The 22,580-nt window shown below is 48.1% G+C and overlaps 1 protein-coding gene across 3 annotated transcripts in view; it reads right to left on the bottom strand.

The window, feature by feature from the left end:
- Positions 1–22,580, bottom strand: part of LOC119972233 (vacuolar protein sorting-associated protein 13B-like) — a 1,046,946-nt gene that overhangs the window by 28,347 nt on the left and 996,019 nt on the right. For all 3 annotated transcript variants that reach the window (XM_038808618.1, XM_038808616.1, XM_038808617.1), the window contains exons 53-55: positions 11,844–11,971; positions 10,129–10,328; positions 4,344–4,462 (exon numbers count right to left, since the gene is read on the bottom strand). In XM_038808618.1, the coding sequence (XP_038664546.1) occupies positions 4,344–4,462; positions 10,129–10,328; positions 11,844–11,971 (447 nt within the window). The remainder of the gene's footprint in view (positions 1–4,343; positions 4,463–10,128; positions 10,329–11,843; positions 11,972–22,580) is intronic.

Below are 22,580 nucleotides of genomic sequence, written 5' to 3'. Positions count from 1 at the left end.
TCTAGACTGAGAAGGTCGTATTTATTAGATATAAAGGGATATGTATCAAAGGTAGGCAAAGATATCTGAGCTTCAGATCAGTCATTCTATAATGTTGGATTGAACCAGTTGAATGATATCAGAATGATACCTGGCCTCTAAAGGTTAAATTACGAAGGAAGATTATATTCTCTATTGCAGGGGTGGGCAAACTACGGCCCGCGGGCCGCATGCGGCCCGCCAAAGGTATTTCTGCGGCCCTCCAAGTCATTAATTTTTTAAAAAAAAATTTTTTTTTTAAGGTTAATGGGGGGGGGGGGGGGTTGGGTTACTTACTGGTATAGGGTGGATACGTTGACTTGAGTAGGATGATCATTGCTCGGCACAACGTCAAGGGCCGAAGGGCCTGTTCTGTGCTGTACTGTTCTATGTTCTGTATGAGGCGCCCAGAATCATAAACGGGTGAAGTAATTATTTTACTTAATATACTATGCGGCCATTTGTGAATTGTGAATTTCTGAATGTGGCCCTTGCACGGAAAAGTTTGCCCACCCCTGCTCTATTGTATTCCCTGGAATTCAGAAGATTAAGGGAGATTTGATCAAAGTTTTCAAGATGTCCAGAGAAACAGGGAAGAGAGAAACCTTTGCACTGGTTGGATTGTCTAGATTGTGGACATGGTCAAAAAGATGAGAGCCAGGCTTTTCAGGGGCGGAGTTAGGAAATACCTCTCCCACAAGGAATGGTATGTGTTTGGAACACTCTTCTGCAAATAGAAATTGATGGTAGATTTAAAATGAACAATTAATCTAAGATGGATAGATTTTTATTAATCAAAGGTAGTAGGGGATATGGGGCAAAAGCAGCTATATGGAGTTCGATCACAGATCAGCAATAATCCCATTAAATGGCCAAACAGGCTCACAAGGCCAGATGACCTATTTCCCTTCGTAAGTTCTGTAGTTCCTAAGATAATACTGAAGATAATGGTCCATTCTGTCCAATGGAACATTCTTTTTTATGGAAGTCTTGGATCGATTTTCAACACTGAAGCACCAAGCAACAGATAAGTGTCGATTTTACAATTAAGCATACAAAAAACTCAGTGTTCAATAAAGGACCTTTGGGTCAACGAAAGCTTCAGCATACTATTTAATGTTTCCAAGTGTCTCACCCATCCAGTTATATTCTGAACATCTCCAATACATTTGTTTCTAACTGTGTGTCTGGGGGATTCTTCGAAACAACTTTTTCCCAATCATTCACGCAATGTCATTGGCAAGGCCAGCATTTAATGCCAATCGTGGTGGTGAGCTGCCTTCTTGAAGCCCATGTGGTGAACTGAGTGGCTTGCTTGGCCAGTTCAGAAGGCAGTTAAGCCAACCTGTGGGGTCTGGAGTCACATACTGGCTAGACCATTTCAAGGATGGCAGAACTTCCTTCTCTATAAGGGCTGGTTTAGCACAGTGGGCTAAACAGCTGGTTTGTAATGCAAAACAAGACAGCAGCGTGGGTTCAATTCCCGTACCAGCCTCCCCGAGCAGGCGCCGGAATGTGGCGACTGGGGGCTTTTCACAGTAACTTCATTGAAGCCTACTTGTGACAGTAAACGATTAGTATTATTATTATCTATAGGGTGCTCATGGGTTAAATGATAATCTGGTCACCGTTTCCAACACTAGCTTTTTATTGCACATTTATATAATTAACTCAATTTAAATTCCCAACTGTCACGATAGATTCTGAACTGACGAATTACTAGGCCTCGAACATGACCATTACGTTACTGGACCCCCTAGGTATCAACCTAGACATCCAGTAACGCAAGGATTGAAGGAATTCTTCCTGATATTTACTTTGTAATAATTTCTATTTATGCCCTCTGGCCCTGTCTTTGTTTTGAGGAATGCTCTGGGTTTTCACTTATTTCTTTTGTTTAATGAGGCTGACCACCTGCCTATGAGACGGCAAAGCTCGTGTTTCTCTAACATTTCCTCCTAGCTCATCCATTTTGCACTCTGGCTCTCTCCCATTGCTCTCAATATGCAGGTACAGCAAACAATTACAAAGGCAAATTACATGTTAGCCTCTATTGCAAGGAAATGGGGGAGGGTGAAGGAGGTCATTAGTGTGCAAAAGTAAGTCCTGTGGCAACCTTTTACGTCTTTGGCCAGACCCCTCCTGAAGCACTAGGTACAGTTTTGATTTCCTTGCTGATATTACTGCCTCAGAAGGGATGCAATGCAGGGCCACTAGATTGATTCCTGGGATGAGTAGGTTGTCTGATGAGGAGAGATTGAGTCGAAAGGGCAAATTCTCAGGATTTTGAATACTGAGAGGTGGTCTCATTGAAAAATAAAAAATTGGAATATAGGGCAGTAGCAATGTGGATACAAAATAGTCTGAATAACAGGAAGTAGAGGGTAATGGTTAATTAATATTTGGGGGGTTGGAGGAAGGTTTGCACTGGAGTTCCTCAAGAGTTGGTGTTGGAACTCTTGCTTTTCCTGATACATATTAATGATCTAGGTCTTGGTGGACAGGGGACAGTTTGAAAGTTTTCCGATGATACAAAACTTGGAAGCTTTGTAAACTGGGAGGGAAGTAGAGGCGGGAAACTTCACAATCTTTAAAAAGTACGTGGATGAGCACTTGAAATGTCATAACATTCAAGGCTATGGGCCAAATGCTGGAAAGTGGGATTAGTGTAGTTTTGTTGGTGCAGACTCAATGGACAGAAGGGCCTCGTCACACAGTTGACTTTATCACACATTCTCTTCCAAACGACAGTTAATATCATAATCATAGAATCATAGAATTTAGAGTCTAGAAGGAGGCCATTCAGCCCATCGAGTCTGCACCGGCTCTCGGAAAGAGCACCCTACCCAAGCCCACGCCTCCACCCTATCCCCATAACCCAGTAACCCCACCCAACACTAAGGGCAATTTTGAAATGAATGAAAAATGAATGAAAATCGCTTATTGTCACGAGTAGGCTTCAATGAAGTTATTGTGAAAAGTCCCTAGTTGCCACATTCCGGCGCCTGTTCGGGGAGGCTGGTACGGGAATTGAACCATGCTGCTGGCCTGCCTTGGTCTGCTTTAAAAGCCAGCGATTTAGCCCAGTGTGCTAAACCAGCCCCAGTTTTGGACACTAAGGGCAATTTAGCACGACCAATCCACCTAATCTGCACATCTGTGGACTGTGGGAGGAAACGGAACACCCGGAGGAAACCCACGCACACAGGGAGAACAGACAGTGACCCAATCCGGGAATCGAACCTGGGACCCTGGAGCTGTGAAGCAACAGTGCTGATCACTATGCTACCGTAATGTCAGACATTAAAGGCTTCCCTCTAATACAGATGTCCTGAGGAGGCAACAACCTGGCCCCTGGTGCAAAAGCTACAACAACACATCCTGCATCGTTTATACTGCGTGCATAGTTTGGGAGATGTTGCGTATTACCGTACAAGGATGACAAGTGTTGCTTTGAGCCATTCAGGAGTTGGAATATTTCTCATCTAGATGTTTCAGATGTGCAAGCAGTTTACGAATTACCACAGCTCTAATATTACTTGATTGTTGTTTGGTGAGTGCTGGACCCAAAACTGACTTTTGATTGAAAAAGAAGTTATTCCTTGCATCAAAAAACTCTACACCGGAATCAACAACAAATAGTAAAATAGTTTGAAGAAAATGTATTCCTCATCTCCGATTGTCAGTCATAATCACTTGAGCGTGTATTTTGACTTAAGATAAAGATCTCCTGATTTTTTTTTTACAAAATCCTGCTCCATATTCTTATTATACGTTCCGAGGTTTATGGCAATAAGAGCCCTCCATAAATTATGTCAGCAGCGCGGCTTTTTCCCGTGACAAAAAAATGGCGACTCTCTTAATTGTAGCTCAGCACACAGATCCCGCGACAGCGTTTAAATGGAAAATGTTGTAACGATTTGAAAATGGAGGTTAAAGACAAGAAAGGATTTTTTTTTTAAAAAGCAATTTAAAAGGAGGCATAAAGGAGTTTTAATTGTTTAACTGAGGCCCTAGATTACTATTTGTATTGGCTGGAGAGCAATAACCCGAAGGCACAGATTTAAGATAAAAGCTGAAAAAAAGACAGCGAGGAGATGAAGAATTTGGTTATGGTGTGGAATACACAGCCTGAAAAAAGGTGATGGGAGGAGATTCAACAGTAACTTTCAAAAGGGAATCGGAACAAATACTATATAATACTCAAGAGCTGGCACGCGTTCAATGGGCCGAATGGCCTCCTCTCGGGCTGCACAATTCAATCAACCTTTTATGGCTCACAATATTTAATACGCTATCTATGTAAAGCGCAAGCAGGTAATTACCCATGGAGGCTGGTCAGGACGGGTCCAGCCCTACCCTCTGGAGCCAGGGTCATGGTTATGGTGTTGGAGTGATGACTGATATCCACATACACACAGCCGTAACCATGCAGAAACACCACCTGAGTGCAGCAAAGGAGGGAACAAAATACAATTCAATAAAAAGAAGCACGTTTATTTATTCTTAAAGCTAAACCCTCCGGCAGTCAGCTAATCTGTTTTGTAGTCTGAAAAATTGAGTTGGATAGATTGTTTGTCTAAACATTATTTGCGGACTTTGCAAATGCTTGACATTTAGTGTAAAATCACACTGATCCTAAACGGTATTGGTCTTAATCTGTGTGTTTCAGTCAACAGAAACATGTCATCTTGAATGAAGGATCAGGTGAAGAAAAGGTTTTCATTTTAAATAAAGGTTAATCTGTCCTGTTGTTCAAGAAGAAATCAGAGACTTCAAACAGAAATCCTTCAAATGGATGGTCCCTTAGGAGCACTGCAGGGTCCAGTATTGAGCTGTATACAGAGGTCCAGGTCTGCATTGAATTATATGAAGTCAGCAGAAGCGAGGCAGAGTATTTCACTTGGCTTCAGTGTTCTCACGTTAGTGAGGTGCAGTGTGGAGTGAAGAATACAGCAGGGGAAGATCAAATGGTGCTATTTCCAATCAACCAATTGCGGGGGCTAATAAATCTTCATTGGTGGCATAGTGGCACAGTGGTTAGCACTGTTGTTTCACAGTATCAGGGACCCGGGTTCCATTCCTGTGTGGTGCTTGCACTTTCTCCCTGTGCCTGCATGGGTTTCCGGCTTCCTCCCACAGTCCAAAGATTTGCAGGTTAGGTGAATTGATCGTGCTAAATTGCCCCTTGATGTCCAAAAAGGTTAGGTGGGGTTTCGGGGATAGGGTCAGAGCATGGACCTCGGTGGGGTGTGTGGTAGTATGACTAGAGGTATTACGGTAACTAGCAATGCCGAGACACCATTGGTGGAGAAGGCTCGCTGCTCATTGGCCCAATGGTATGTAACACTAGTCACCCATTGGTTAGAGCTGTAAGGTAGCTCCGCCCTGTAAGGCGGGGTATAAGAGCCCGTATGTTCCCCACAGCTTCCTTTCTGTACCTGATCTGCTGGGGAAACATCTTGTCTATTAAAACCTTCAGTTTTGGACTACACCCTCGCTTCTGTGGTCAATTGACAGTGCATCAGGGTGCTCCTTCAGAGGGTTGGTGCAGACTCGATGGGCCAAATGGCCTCCTTCTGCACTGTCGGGATTCTATGATTACTCATTCAATTAGAAAAAAAACTCAATTCCATCAACTGAGTACCAGAACTGACTTTTGTTCATGTCTGTCCAGATTTTCCTGATTTGTTATAACTGGACATCCCACAGCCGTGTTCGAGGCATACCTAATCCAGACAATAGAGGATTGTCTCGTTGGATACCCCAGGTATCTCCACAGTTCATAGTGTTCAGACCACAGATTTTCCTGACTTGTTGGCTCAGGTACATCGTACCCATCCACACTCTTGTGTTGAATCAGCGAGTCTGACTGAAAAACTGTCAGAACCACCTGAAGGCCTAACCTTACACCAACAATATGATGGCTGGCCTCAAGAGATGTTGAGATGCTTTCTCATTTTAGCAGCCGCCCTGTCCAACTTGAGCCTTGTGCAATTAAGTATATGGGAGGAAGCCCTTCAGAAGGTTGGCATGGTGATTTTGAAGGTCTACATCACAAATTTTACAGGCAGAACCACTTAAAAGTAAAGAGGGAATTAAAAGTGACTGTGCCCTTTCATGGCTCATGGAATATTTTGGATGAGTTTTCAGCATTTCCGAAAGGGAAGGGGAGGGGTTGGAACAGAGAGGCAACATGTCAGGGTCAAAGTTCAAGCAATTACAAAATGGTGGTTTGGGGGGGGGGGGGGTTGCCTTGCTCAGGGTTACCATGCCTAACAGAGGCAGTAGCCATCAGACCAACACTGTCAGAGCCTGGGAACAGATGCTTGAGAAGGTGCGAGGGAGTCTGTACAACTGAGGGAGCCTGTACAACTCAACAACATAAGAAATGGGAACAGGAGTAGGCCATATGGCCCATTGAGCCTGCTTCACCATTTAATATAATCATGATTGATCCTGGATTTTGACACCGCACGCTTGCACTTAGTCAAGATGCAAAGTATGTTGAAAACTCTGTTATACTCACATCTTCCAAGAGTTTCAAGTGCCTCACCACAGTACCACAAGGACAGTCACTTAATGACACACAAATTGAGCCTCAGTCAGCGCACATTGAAACCAACTGTACTCCTGCAAATCCGCATTGACAATGGGCCAATATCAGGCTAACCCATGAGAAAGAACATGGGAGCATTGGTTATGATGTGTGACAAATCAGTCACCAGCTTGATCTCAACAGTGAATTCAGGAGAAACGTCTTTGCTCAAAAAGTGGTAAGAATGAGGAACAAGCAGTTCAGGAAAACAAAATAAATACATTTTAGGGGAGGTTGGGTGAGCAGAGCACATAGGGCAGAATGGATTGGGAGGTTTGCTGATGGTGTTGGGTAAAATAGGATGGCAGGAGGCTCATATGGAACCAGTTAGATCGAGTGGCCTGTTTCGATACTGTACACTTTTGGGTGGAATTTATGCCTTCCAGAGGCGAGTTAGGTGGTTGAGGCATTTCATTGGGTTTGACGGTGTGACGATCCCATCACCTTCCCGCCTCTGCCCCGATTCACTCCAGAGCGGGAGGACTTCATCCCAATGTTGCTGGTATTCAACCACCACGTGACGGGCCCAAAAAACAGGCTTCATCGCGGGCTCCCGGGGGTGAGATCCTCATTGCCAAGCACTCAGTGCCTGATCAAGGGATCCAGATTTGTGGGGAAGGGCTGCTAAGAGCCATCCCACCCTTCCGATTTCCCTACTCCCATCAAGCCGGGGATCCCCTCTCCATGATCCCCTTCCGGTCTTCATTCGCCACTGGCCTAGGCCCCTTGCTGATCCTGGGCCTCTGATGGGTGCATTGCCAGCACCTGCCATTAATTGGACTAGAAACGTTAGCTCTTTTCTCTCCCTACAGATACTGACAGACCTGCTGAGATTTTCCGGCACTTTGTCTTTCGCATTGATCCCACTTAGCTCTCCCTGTAATGGAGAGCTACCAGCCTCCAATTACTTGGCAACTGTTAGTGTAGCAATTACACCCCTGTGGTCCTTGATCTCACAGAAGGGTTGCCACTGTCCATTTAAGTGTCTGAGTGGCACTTACTACCACGGCATTCCCCAAAGGAGACAGCAAAGGTTCTCCAGCCGGCAAGTGAGGCCCTGTCACCTGGATTAAATAATAATAATAATCGTTATTGTCACAAGTAGGCTTACATCAACACTGCAATTAAGTTATTTTGAAAAGCCCCTCGTCGCCACATTCTGGCGCCTGTTCGGGTACACAGAGGGAGAATTCAGAATGTCCAAATTACCTAACAGCATGTCTTTCGGCACATGTGGGAGGAAACCGGAGCACCCAGAGGAAACCCATGCAGACACGGGGAGAACGTGCGGACTCCATACAGGCAGTGACTCAAGTCGAGAATCGAATCCAGGGCCGGGGAGTTGTGAAGCAACAGTAATAACCACTGTGCTACCGTGCCGCCCAATTGAAATTCTGTCAGGAAACCTTTTCCTGAATTATCAACTCATTTCATATTCTAATTTATAATTGGACAATCACAAAATGTGATATTGCCCACATTGGTGGGAAGAACAGAAAAGTAAAATATTATTTAAATGGAGAGAGATTGCAGGATGTTGCAGCCCATTGGGATGTGGGATCCCTCGCATACGAATCACAAAATGTCAGCATGCGGGTCCAGCAATCAACTGGGAAGGCAAGTGGGTTGTTGGCTTTTATTGCAAGAGGACTGGAATATGAAAGTAGGGAAGTTTTATCACGACTGTACAGGATATTGGTGAAACCACACCTAGAGTACCATGTACAGTTTTGGTCTCCTTATTTACGGAGCATATACTTGCATTGGAGGCGGTTCAGAGAAGGTTCACTAGGCTGATTACTGGGATGAGGGGTTGTTGTATGAGGAAAGGTTGAACAGGTTGGGCCCATGCTCATTGAAGTTTAGAAGAATGAGGGGTGATATCATTGAAACATAAGATTCTGAAGGGGTTTGACTGGGTTGATGCTGAGAGGATGTTCCCCTTTGTGGAGGAATCTAGAACAGATGGCACGTTTAAAAATAAGGGGTTTCGCATTTAGAACGAAGAAAAGTACAGCACAGGAACAGGCCATTCGGCCCTCCAAGCCTGCGCCGACCATGCTGCCCATCTAAACTAAAATCTACTCCACTTCCGGGGTCCGTGTCCCTCTATTCCCCTATTCATGTATTTGTCAAGATGCCCCATAAATGTCACTCTCATCCCTGCTTCCACCACCTCCTCCGGCAGTGAGTTCCAGGCACCCGCTACCCTCTGTGTAAAAAAACCTTGCCTTGTACATCTCCTCTAAACCTTGCCCCTCGCACCTTAAACCTATGCCCCCTAGTATTTGACCCCTCTACCCTGGGAAAATGTCTCTGACTATCCACTCTGTCTATGCCCCTCAGAATTTTGTAACCTCTATCAGGTCGCCCCTCAACCTCCATTGTTCCAGTGAGAACAAACCGAGTTTATTCAACCTCTCCTCATAGCTAATGCCCTCCATACCAGGCAACATCCTGGTAAATCTCTTCTGCACCCTCTCTAAATCCTCCACATCCTTCTGGTAGTGTGGCGACCAAAATTGAACATGTGTGGCCTAGGTTCTATACAGCTGCAACATGACTTGCCAATTTTTATACTCAATGCCCCGGCCAATGAAAGCAAGCATTCGTATGCCTTCTTGACTACCCTCTCCACCTGTGTTGCCACTTTCAGTGACCTGTGGACCTGTACACCTAGATCTCTTGGATTGTCAATACTCTTGAGGGTTCTACCATTCACTGTATATTCCCTACCTGCTTTAGACCTTCCAAAATACATTACCTCACATTTGACGGATCAAACTCCATCTGCCATCTCTCCGCCCAAGTCTCCAAACGATTCTGCTGTATCCTCGGATAGTCCTCAACGCTATCCGCAATTCCACCAACCTTTGTGACGTCCGCAAACTTACTAATCAGACCAGTTACATTTTCCTCCAAATCATTTATCTATACTACGATCAGCAAAGGTCCCAGCACTGAACCCTGCAGAACACCATTAGTCACAGCCCTCCAATCAGAAAAACACCCTTCCATTGCTACCCTCTGTCTTCTATGACCTAGCCATTTCTGTATCCATCTTGCCAGCTCACCCCTGATCCCATGTGACTTCACCTTTTGTACCAGTCTGCCATGAGGGACCTTGTCAAAGGCCTTACTGAAGATAGTGATGAGGAGGAATTTCTTCCTTCAGAGTGTTGTTAATGTTTGGATTGTCCCTCCCAAGAGACCAGGGTCATGTAATATATTCAAAGTTGAGCTGGACAGACTTTTGATCAGCAAAGGGGCCAAGGGTTGAGGGGCACGAGGCCCAAAAAGAGAGTTTAGGTCACAATGAGATCATCCATTATCTTATCAAATGGCGGAGCAGACTCAAGGGCCTACTCCTGCTGCTATTTCTACGATACAAGACATAATGTGAACCCAACAAATCAGAACATAATCTTTTTTTAATCACCCAAACTGGAAACAAAATGATCGTATGACAGCTAAGCACAAAACAAAGATAAAACAAAGCTGCGACATCTCACCTGAGTGCCAGGACTGTTGAGATCAATGAGATCGCTCCATTCCTCGGAGAGATCCGATAGAGATACCATGCTAAGATGGACACTGGGAAAGTGCTCTTCTGTTTTGCAGTCAGGAAAGTTCCAGACTTGATGATAAAGCTCATGATGAACTGAAGACTCACCGGGAACTTTTCGGCAATGAACAGCACACTTTGGGGCATCTAAAACACCACAAAGAAATTCAGCTTAAGTTATAAATAAATATGTCCATGCATTTAAGCACAAGGTGGATGGATAGGTGAAAAAGGGAGAAAGGAATAGAGGGATATGCTGATCGGATGAGATGATGTAAGGTGTGAGGAGGCTTGTGTGAAACATCAATAGAACAGCTGGGTTGAAAGGCCCACTTTGACACTGTAATTTTATAGTTTATACCCATGAAGACACCTCACAGATCCATGGAAATGAGCACACAACTGTCAAGTATTAATTTAATTCATTCTTTGACTGATTTTATTCCATTACAGGTTTTTTCTAAATCAATGGAATCTGATAGGAGGTTTTGTGGGGCACTGATAGCATCCCTCCCTCTGGCCCGGCTCTGGGTTCAAGTCCCACTTGTTGACCACAGAAGGAGCGCTTGCGACACGGCTCAAGGGGCTGGTAATCACGTGAGAATCCTTCCACGACCTCTCCGCCATTCTCCAATGCGGAAAGAGCGTGTGTGAAGATACACTTGAAAATAAAAAATATCAACAGAATTACTGCAACTTTACTGCAAACAAGCCATTCAGCCCAAGAGGGCTGCACCAGTGTTTACGTTCCAGGCGAGCCTCCTTCCATCTTGCCTCAGCTCACTCTACCGACTTATCCTTTCTCTCTCGCTTTGTGAAAAATGTACTCGTTCAACGGATGCAAGCGCCATCAGCAATGCCAGCATTTATTGCCCATTCCTGGTTGTCCTTGAAAAGGTGGTGGTGATCCGCCTTCGAACCACAGAATTTACAGTGCAGAAGGAGGCCATTCAGCCCATTGAGTCTGCACCGGCCCATGGAAAGAGCACCCTACTTAAGCCCACGCCTTCACCTTAATCCAGCCTAACTTTCTGGACACTAAAGGGAAATTTAGCATGGACAATCTACCTAACCTGCACATCTTTGGACAGTGGGAGGAAACTGGAGCAGACGGAGGAAGCCCACGCAGACACGGGGAGAAAGTGCAAACTCCACACAGACAGTCACCCGAGGCCGGAATTAAACCCGGGTCCCTGGAGCTGTCAGGCAGCAGTGCTAACCACTGTGCCACCGTGCCGCCTTCTTGAACCGCTGCAGACCATGTAGTGCAGGTACACCTACAGTGCTGCTAGGGAGGGAGTTCCAGGATTTTGACCCAATGACAGTGAAGGAATACACTTCCAAATCAGGGTGGTGTGTGGCTTCGAGGGGAACTTCCAGATGGCGGTGTTCCCGTGAATGTATCTGCCCTTTGAATGCATCTATGCTATTCGTCTTGCCTTAACCATTCCTTGTGGTAATGAGTTCCACATTATGACCACGCTCTGGGTAAAAACAAGTTCCCTCTTGGATTTATGAATGCCTATCTTATATTTATGGCCCCAGCTTTGGTCTCCTCCACATTCTTGTATTGAAGTTAAACTGGTTATCTCAAAGAATCAAACGACAAAGTACAAAAACAAATAGTAACCACAGTTCAGAGATATTAAATCAGATATCTACCTTTCACATTTTCTTTCATCATGATTGCGACGGGGCATCTGTTATGAATGATCATCCGAGGACTAAAATCCTCGCTGACAGTTATGTAGGTGACGCCGAGGTATTCCTGGTAAGTCACCACTACAGCTCTGAAATAAAGAGAATGGAAGAGGAATTACAATTTACAACCAGCGTTTATTACCTGCTCTGTTAAACAATGTAAATTATTTTAAAACAGAGCTGAAATGACAAAATGTAAGGCACACATGGTGGGGTGGCAGGGAGCGTCTTCCTCTGAACAAGTAAGGCAAGTCAATGACTTTGGGGGGGAGGGGGGTACTGATCGTCAAAACGTCAGCAGGTTTCGAGTCGAAGCACCACTCCAAAAGCCTAAGCACAAAATCCATACTAGCATTCCAATTACAGTACCGAGGGAATGCTGTACTGTTCGGTTGAGACGCTCAACCGAGGCCGTGAATGATGCCTCGGGTATGTGGTGAATGTAACTCTGTAATTCACACTGTGATATATATATGAGACCGTACGATTGTAAGCGCAGTTGCGTTGCCCGACCACTAGGGGGGGTAGCTCTGGGAATGCTTAGGAGTTTGTACAGGGCTCCACCCTTAGCTCCGCCCACAGATCATCCCCCTGGACTGCTGTATAAATATCGATGCCCAAAGCCAGCCGACCAGTTCATCGAGAGTTCAACGTGTAACAGGCTGGCTCTGTAATAAGTAGATTAAAACCACTGTTCATATCCCAAAGCACGTGTCTAGTGAATTGATGGTCTCATCAATTTAATCTACTTAAGAACAGCCCTCAAGCCTGAGCGACTGGAACTCGACCCACAGGATGCAGAGGCAAAATACATTTTTTCTCATTGGCTCCGGTGTTTTAAAGCCTACCTGGCGGAAGCAAGCACAGCCGAAACAACAGAGGAGCAGAAACTGAGCCTACTGCACGCGAGGGTGAGCCACAGAAACTCTACTCAACTAAACTGTGCCGGTTCGTATACTGAAGCCCTAGCGCTACTCGACAAAATGTATGTGAGGCCTGTTAATGAAGTCTATGCACGACACGTGTTCACTACTCGCCGCCAGCGGCCTACGGAATCGCTCACAGAATTCCTGAGAGAGCTTAAAACTTTATCTAGTGACTGTAATTACCAGGCGGTTACCGCGGCAGAACATAGAGAACTTGCTGTACCTGATGCCTTTGTGGTGGGGGGCCTTAGGTCAAATTACGTGCGCCAGCGACTGCTGGAAAAGGGGGCCCTAAATCTTGAAGCAACTGTTGAACTTGCTACCACTATGGAGGTCTCCTTCCGCAGCCTCACCTCGTTCCCCACGGACCCCGCGACCCCATCATGGGCCCCCGACCAGCGACTCCCCCAGGCCTGCGCCGTGCGGCCGCCCAGCCACAATGCTGCCCCAGCCTGCCACTTTTGTGGCCAGAATCAGCACTCGAGGCAGCACTGCCCGGCCCGCAACGCGACCTGCAGCAGCTGCGGGCGAAAAGGACACTATGCCAGAGTGTGTCTGGCGAAGAAAGCCCCAGCCTCTAACCCTCCCACGGCTCAAAGCACTTGTTCCCTGAATTCACAGGCCTGCAGGCCCCGAAATGCTGCAGCCTGTATGCCGACTCCGCCCCCACCCGACATGTGCGACTCATGGGGGCGGCCATCTTGGCAATCCTCCTCCATGCGGCCGGCCATGTGCGACTCATGGGGGCGGCCATCTTGGGATCCATCCCCTTCAAACTCTGAAACTCACCTCGATGACTACGAACTCAGAGGGCAGTCATCACGGGGCCACTCCAGCACAGCTGATCGAGCCGCCGACTTCCCAGCAACTCAGCGCAGTCACTCCGGACCAATCGCGCCTGAAGCATCTGCGAAACTCGATGGCGACGGTCCAAATTAACGGGTACAGCACGTCGTGCCTTTTCGACTCCGGGAGCACAGAGCTTCGTACACCCAGATCTGGTAAGACGCTGTTCGCTCCCCGTTTTCCCCGCACGGCAAACTATCTCCCTCGCATCGGGCTCCCACTCTGTCCAGATCCAAGGGCGCACCGCCGCGACGCTCACAATCCAAGGCGCTAGCTATGCCAAATTCCAGCTCTACGTCCTGCCCGAACTCTGCACCCCACTCTTATTGGGCCTAGATTTTCAGTGTAACCTCAAGAGTCTCACCCTCAGTTTCGGCAGGCCCCTATCCCCACTCACTATCTGCACCCTAGCCACGCTTCGAATCTCCCCCCCTCCTCTCTTTGCCAATCTCACCCAGGACTGTAAACCCGTAGCCACTCGTAGCAGGCGGTACAGCCTGCAGGATAGGGTGTTCATCAGATCAGAGGTTCGAAGGCTTCTCAGTGAGGGGATCATAGAGGCCAGCAACAGCCCCTGAGAGCTCAGGTGGTGGTCGTCAAGACCGGGGAAAAATTCCGCATGGTAGTAGACTATAGTCAGACCACAAATCGCTTTACGCTCCTAGACGCGTATCCCCTCCCCAAGATTGCAGACATGGTTAATCAGATCGCCCAATATCGGCTATTTTCCACGGTGGATCTGAAGTCTGCATACCACCAGCTCCCAATCCGCCCGGAGGACCGCCACTGCACGGCAATTGAGGCCGATGGCCGCCTCTTCCATTTCCTCCGGGTTCCCTTCGGCGTCACTAATGGGGTTTTGGTGTTCCAACGAGCAATGGACCGAATGGTGGACCAGTACGGGCTGCGGACCACGTTTCTGTACTTGGATAACGTCACCATCTGCGGCTATGACCAGCAGGACCACGACACCAACGTCTACCATTTTCTCCAGATGGCTCAGAAACTAAACCTCACCTATAACAAGGAGAAATGCGTTTTCCACACGACCAGACTAGCCATCCTCGGCTATGTCGTGGAAAATGGAGTCCTGGGTCCCGACCCGGACCGTATGCGCCCCTCCCTCTCCCTCATTGTCCCAAGGCCCTCAAACGGTGCTTGGGATTCTTTTCGTATTACGCCCAGTGGGTCCCTCAATATGCAGACAAAGCCCGCCCACTCATTAAGGCCACACTATTTCTCCTGTCAGCTGAGGCGCACCAGGCCTTCAACTGCATCAAGAGGACAACGCCAAAGTGGCCATGCGGGCGGTGGATGAATCCACCCCATTTCAGGTTGAGAGCGATGCCTCAGAGGTAGCTCTTGCAGCCACTTTAAATCAGGCAGGGAGACCAGTCGCATTCTTCTCCCGTACCCTCTCCGCTTCGGAACTCCGACACTTGGCAGTCGAAAAACAAGCACAAGCCATTGTGGAGGCTATTCGTCACTGGAGGCACTACCTCGCAGGTAGGAGGTTCACCCTCATCACCGACCAAAGATCGGTTGCCTTCATGTTTGACAACTCGCAAAGGGGCAAAATTAAAAACGATAAAATTCTGCGGTGGAGGATCAAACTCTCCACCTATAGCTACGATATTAAGTATCGACCGGGGAAGCTTAACGAGCCCCCAGATGCCCTATCCCGCGGGACGTACGCCAGCGCGCAGAACGACCGCCTGAAAGTCATCCACAACGACCTCTGTCACCCGGGGGTCACCCGGCTCGCCCACTACATCAAAACCCGAAATCTGCCTTTTTCCACTGAGGAGGTAAAAGCTGTCACCAGAGACTGCCCGATCTGCGCGGAGTGCAAACCGCACTTCTATAGACCAGACAGGGCCCACCTGGTCAAGGCTTCTAGGCCCTTTGAACGCCTCATGATCGATTTCAAAGGGCCGCTCCCCTCACCTAACAGGAACGTTTACTTCCTAAACGTCATAGATGAGTTCTCCCGCTTCCCCTTTGCTATCCCGTGCCCCAATATGACTCCCACACAGTCATTAGGGCCCTGCATAGTATCTTCACCCTGTTTGGTTTCCCCAGCTACGTACACAGCGACCAGAGTTCGTCCTTCATGAGCGATGAGCTGCGTCAGTACCTGCTCAACAAGGGCATCGCCTCAAGCAGGACTACCAGCTACAACCCCAGGGGGAACGGGCAGATGGAGAGGGAGAATGCGACGGTCTGGAAGACCGTCCTGCTGACCCTCCGGTCCAGGAATCTCCCAGTCTCCCAGTGGCAGGATGTCCTCCCAGACGCGCTCCATGCTATTAGGTCACTCTTATGCACCGTGACCAACCAGACCCCTCACGAGAGGCTCTTTATCTTTTCCAGGGGCACTACCACGGGGGTCTCACTCCCGGCATGGCTGAAGACACCGGTCCCTGTACTCCTGAGGAAGCACGTCAGGATGCACAAAACTGACCCCCCTTGTAGAGAAGGTGCGCCTGCTTCACTCAAACCCCCAGTACGCCTTCATAGAGTTCCCTCCGGGACCTAGCACCCGCTGGATCCAGCATCCCCACTATCACTGCAGAGGTACCCCTCACTCTACACCCCACCCAGCCACCCCCTCGTGCTCCTGAGCCCACTAGCTCGCTACATTTGTTTTGCGCACCCACACCGGCTAACCCCCAGCGCCCCCAGTCCCCACTCGAACCAGTCGGGTATGGAGCTCGGACGGAATCACCCCCGGAGTCCGCCAGCGTACCCCAACCCACAACACCCATCCAGCCACCACAAGAGGCTGCAACCCCGGTCCTCCGCAGATCGCAGCGGACGACTCGACCACTGGACAGACTCAATTTATGAACCACCACCCCCGCCGGACTTGATTTTTTTGTAGGGGGTGAATGTAACTGTGTAATTCACACTGTGATACATATATGAGACCGTACGATTGTAAGCGCAGTTGCGTTGCCCGACCACTAGGGGGAGTAGCTCTGGGAATGCTTAGGGGTTTGTACAGGGCTCCACCCTTAGCTCCGCCCACAGCTCCTCCCCCTGGACTGCTGTATAAATATCGATGCCCAGAGCCAGCCGACCAGTTCATCGAGAGTTCAACGTGTAACAGGCTGGCTCTGTAGTAAGTAGATTAAAACCACTGTTCATATCTCAAAGCACGTGTCTAGTGAATCGATTGTCTCATCAGTGTACACACATTTCAATATGTCCTGGTCGCGTTTGTCCTCCGAGCATTGCTGTTCATGGGAGCTTGCTGGGCGCAAATCAACTGCCACGTTTTCTACACTGCAACACAGTGACTTCACTTAAAAAGCAGGAGGCCTTGTGGTGCAGTGATAACCCCCCCCCCTACCGCTGGACATAAAACTCCGAGTTTGAGTCCAACACCAGTGTTGTGTTTGATCCTTTGTACTTTACGAAGGAACTCACCAAACTCTTCGACTTGTCCAACCAGAATCTTTTATTGAGCCTTGTGTGGTAAGATTGCAAAATGATACCGAGCACGTTATTATGGAGTCTGCTGACTCCTCTGGAACGTGCACCTAGCACCGACCATTCACATATACGTCTTATTACCCTCCCAATCTTCTTCTGAAGATGGCCGGAGCCTAGAGACCGCATGGTGTGTCTGTACTGCCACCTGCTGGCTGGTGGTCGCACACCTTCCAACTATGATATAGCCCATTGGCATATCACCATGACCAGGATTTGTTGGCCATGGAAGGAGCATTCAACATGGTTCAACGGGCTGATAATCAGCTCGGGAATCCTTCCACCACTGCTCACCAAAAGGGTAAAAAATATCAGTATACGGGTGTGAAGATACGCTAACAGCAGCAACTTCAAAAGTACGTCACTGTAAAGCGTTTTTGGGCAGCCCGAAGAAATGAAAGGCACGATAGAAATGCAGATCTTCCTTTCAATATCTATATACTGGTGTGACTTCCAGCATTTTTTCTTTTTATCTCAACTTTTGTTTTGGAAGCCAAAGTGCAAATGTTTCACAAATCTAGCTGTGCGGTTAATAACCTAAGCACTCTGCCATTCCTTTAAACACTAACAATAACAGCTACAATATCACCATTCTAGATTCAAGATAGATAAGACCAATTAAATCATTTTGGACAACAAGGATGTGCAGACTGTTGGTCACAGCCAGCGTCCAAAACAGAGGGCGCGATTCTCCCAAAGGGAGACAAAGTGCCGACGCCGGAGTGAAAACCGGAGTGTTCACTCCGGCTTCGGAGGCCGCTCCTCGCCCCCTATTCTCCCACCCCCAGGGGGCGAGAAGCGGCGGCGCGTCAACCTAGCGCGCCGGGCCTTGACGCTTGCGTCAAAGCGGCGCCGCCTGAATGATGCGGCCGGCGGCGCCTAAATGACATCACCTGCGCATGCACAGGTGCCGTCTTCCCCTCCGCTGCCCCGCAAGACATGGAGGATTGATCTTGTGGGGCGGCGGAGGGAAAAGAGTGCATCTTTCAGAGACGCCGGCCCGACGATCGGTGTGCACCAATCGCGGGCCAGACCCCCCCTGAGCACCCCCCTGGTGCTCGATCCGCCCTCCGCCCCCCACAAGCCCCACATGCAGCGGTCGTACGCTGTTCACGCTGGCAGCGACCAGGTTTGGTTGGCGCCGGCATGAACCGGTCGGATTAGGCAGGCCTCACGGCCCATCCGGGCCGGAGAATCGCCACTCGACCGGAGCAGCGATTCTCCGAGCGGCCTGTCGCAAACGTGACACGCCCTTTTGGGTGGGGGTGGGAGAATCGCGTGGGGGTGCCAGGGCGGCGTGGTGTGAATCGCCCGGCACTCCCACGATTCTCCCACCCGGCGTGGGGGTCGGAGAATTGCGCCCAGAGACTCGAGATCCGCCATGCATACACCATAAGGGCGACTTTAACTCCTGCCAGACTTTGCATTTCTGCTTTCTGCCCAATTTGGTGGGGTGATGCAGGTTAGGCCTGGGAGTTAAAATCTCTGCTCTCAAATTGCCAATGTCAAGGGTAGTTCTGCACCCACCTCAGTTCCTGCTCAGAGTTAAGGTTTGGGCAAACAGATCAGTGGTAAATTGTACAGCTAATTTGCTCAGCAGGAACACAGCCCATAATGTAAATACATTCAGGTCACAAACATTCAGGTTACAGCATTAATACAGCAGTTTTCCTTTATCTCCTCTGCAAACTTGAGCTCCATCATGGAATCGTAGGACAGTTATGAAATGAAATGAAAATCGCTTATTGTCACAAATGAAGTTACTGTGAAAAGCCCCTAGTCGCCACATTCCGGCACCTGTTCGGGGAGGCTGGTACGGGAATTGAACCGTGCTGCCGATCTGCCTTGGTCTGCTTTCAAAGCCAGCGATTTAGCCCTGTGCTGTTATAGCACACAAGGTGGCCATTTGGCCCATTGGCAGCACAGTAGCATTGTGGATAGCACAATTGCTTCACAGCTCCAGGGTCCCAGGTTCGATTCCGGCTTGGCTCACTGTCTGTGCAGAGTCTGCACATCCTCCCCGTGTGTGCGTAGGTTTCCGCCGGGTGCTCCGGTTTCCTCCCACAGTCCAAAGATGTGCAGGTTAGGTGGATTGGCCATGATAAACTGCCCATAGTGTCCAAAATTGCCCTTAGTGTTGGGTGGGGTTACTGGGTTATGGGGATAGGGTGAAGGTGTTGACCTTGGGTAGGGTGCTCTTCCCAGGAGCCGTTGCAGACTTGATGGGCCGAATGGCCTCCTTCTGCACTGTAAATTCTATGATAATCCCTGCCAGTGCTCTGCAAGAGCAACTCACCTCATCCCACTCACCCGCCTTTCCCACACTGCGCTGCAAAAACATTTTCCTCCAGATAATGATCCAATCTTTTGAAAGCTTTGCTTGCATTTGTCTGCACTGCTCTCTCAGGGAGTGCATTCCAGAGTCTAATCACGTATTGTATGAAAAAGAATTTAATCAAGAATCTGCAATTCGAAACTCTGGTGCCTGGAACCGAACTTGCACCAAGTCACGTTCGCCCATGTCCCCTTTACTCTCTGACCTACATCGGCTTCCGGTCCTGCAGGAACTTGAGTTTAAAATTCTCGTCCTTGTAATCAAGTCCCCCCATGGTCCAACCCCTGCTTATCTCTATCTCCGGTGTTACACAACCCCAGGACATTCCAGTCCTCTATTCTGGCCTCTGGTGGATCACCGATTTCTATCACTCCATTACTGGTAGCCATGCCTTCAGTCGACTAGGCCCCACCGAGATACACTTCTTCATATTTTAAGTTGCTCCTTGTAGTGGGAGAATGGACATCCAGAAGGTCGTGGCTTGTATGTCAGTTCATTGTACAGAAGGTTTTTGAGTGTACAGCCGTCATCCATCCAATGAACGCAACCGAGCCAGCAATGACATCGTTGGCTTGGCAATGAGTGTACGCCGGTGGAATTAGCATGCTTCAGGACCTCTGAGATTGTGACCTTTTCCCGCCAAGAGATCTCGAGAATACCTCAGAGACAGCAAAAATGAAAACTGCTCAGCCTTTTCCTCTTCCCAGCATATGTTGTCCGGGTCTCACCTGGGAATATACTGAGGATGCAGGCTTGGTACACTTGCAGTTTGATGTTCTCGGTTAGGGTACTGGTGTTCTACACTCCCTTATTCTGCTTGGACATCACAACTGCAGCATTTGCCATTCGTATATTGATTTCAGCACCAAGTGGCAGACTGCTGGTGATTGCGGAGTCCAGGTATATGAAGCTATCAACAGTGTCACACTGTCAATGCTGATAGATGACGGCATGGTAACATCCCAGACTATAACATTCGTTGTGCTATTGCTGGTCAAAGTGAACTCTTCACATGCACCACAGAGTTGATACGTTTGCTGCTGACAACTGCTGGATGGTGCGCCAATGATTACTGGTTGCACTTTGACAGAATATCCAGGTGTCCTTTGATACAGGAAATGCTAGGGGGATCACGAAGGCAATAGTTCCATCAGCAAAGAAAACAGCTCCATGAAAACAAAAGAAAAAGAGGTCATTCCTGATTGCAATATGCCATTGGAGAGATGTTGAGATATGTTGAGATAACTTGAGTATGGCATCAGGAGCCCCAGCTAAACTGGAGTTAATGGGAATCAGGACAAAACCGTTTGGAGTCATAGCGAGCACAAAGGAAGATGATTGTGGTGGTTGGAGGTCAGTCATCTCAATCCCAAGACACCGCTGCACAAGTTCCTCAGAGTAGTGTCCTCGGCCCAAACATCTTCAGCTGCTTTATGATGTTGGCAGATGATTGCACAATGTTCAACACTATTCGTGACTCCTCAGGCACTGAAGCAGTCCCATGTCCAACTGCAGCAACACCTGGATGATGTCCAGACTTGAGCTGAAAGTGGAAAGTAACATTCGTGCCACACAAGTGTCAGGCATTGACAATGGCGCCACGGTAGCCCAGTGGTTAGTACAATTGCTTCAGAAAGCCAGAGTCCCAGGTTCGATTCCCGCTTGGATCGCTGTCTGTGTGGAGTATGCACATTCTTCCCATCTTTAAGTCATCTTTGTCTACAGGAATAGTGCCAGAAGACTGGAGGATAGCAAATGTTGTCCCCTTGTTCAAGAAGGGGAGTAGAGATAACCCCTGTAACTGTAGACCAGTGAGCCTTACTTCTGTTGTGGGAAAAGTCTTGGAAAGGTTTATAAGATATAGGATATAAGATAAAGGTATAATCATCTGGAAAGGAATAATTTGATTAGAGATAGTCAACATGGTTTTGTGAAGGGTAGGTCGTGCCTCACAAATGTCATTGAGTTCTTCGAGAAGGTGACCAAACAGGTAGATGAGGGTAAAGCAGTTGATGTGGCGTATATGGATTTCAGTAAAGTGTTTGATAAGGTTCCCCACGGTAGGCTATTGCAGAAAATACAGAGGCATGGGATTCAGGGTGATTTAGCAGTTTGGATCAGAAATTGGCTAGCTGATAGAAGACAAAGAGTGGTGGTTGATGGGAAATGTTCTGACTGGTGTCCAGTTACTAGTGGTGTACCACAAGGATCTGTTTTGGGGCCGCTGCTGTTTGTCATTTTTATAAATGACCTGGAGGAGGGCGTAGAAGGATGGGTGAGTAAATTTGCAGATGACATTAAAGTCGGTGGAGTTGTGGACAGTGCAGAAGGATGTTACAAGTTACAGAGGGACATGATAAGCTGCAGAGCTGGGCTGACAGGTGGCAAATGGAGTTTAATGCAGAAAAGTGTGAGTGATTCATTTTGGAAGGAATAACAGGAAGACAGAGTACTGGGCTAATGGTAAGATTCTTGGTAGTGTGGACGTGCAGAGAGATCTCGGTGTCCATTTCCATAGATCCCTGAAAGTTGCCACCCAGGTTGAGAGGGTTGTTAAGAAGGCGCACGGTGTGTTAGCTTTTATTGGTAGAGGAATTGAGTTTCAGAGCCATGAGGTCATGTTGCAGTTGTACAAAACTCTGGTGCGGCCGCATTTGGAGTATTGCGGCAGTTCTGGTCGCCTCATTATAGGAAGGATGTGGAAGCATTGGAAAGGGTACAGAGGAGATTTACAAGGATGTTGCCTGGTATGGAGGGACGATCATATGAGGAAAGGCTGAAGGACTTGAGGCTGTTTTCGTTAGAGAGAAGGTTAAGAGGTGACTTAATTGAGGCATACAAGATGATCAGAGGATTAGATAGGGTGGACATTGAGAGCCTTTTTCCTCGGATGGTGATGTCCAGCACAAGGGGACATAGCTTTAAATTGAGGGGAGATAGATATAGGACAGATGTCAGAGGTAGGTTCTTTACTCAGAGTAGTAACGGCGTGGAATGCCCTGCCTGCAACAGTAGTGGACTTGCCAACACTAAACGCATTCAAATGGTCATTGGATAGGCATATGGACAACAAGGGAATAGTGTAGAGGGACTTTA

The sequence above is a fragment of the Scyliorhinus canicula genome, chromosome 10 (genome assembly GCF_902713615.1).
Source record: "Scyliorhinus canicula chromosome 10, sScyCan1.1, whole genome shotgun sequence".
Lineage (NCBI taxonomy): Eukaryota > Metazoa > Chordata > Chondrichthyes > Carcharhiniformes > Scyliorhinidae > Scyliorhinus > Scyliorhinus canicula.
This window is presented reverse-complemented; position numbering and strand designations above follow the sequence as displayed.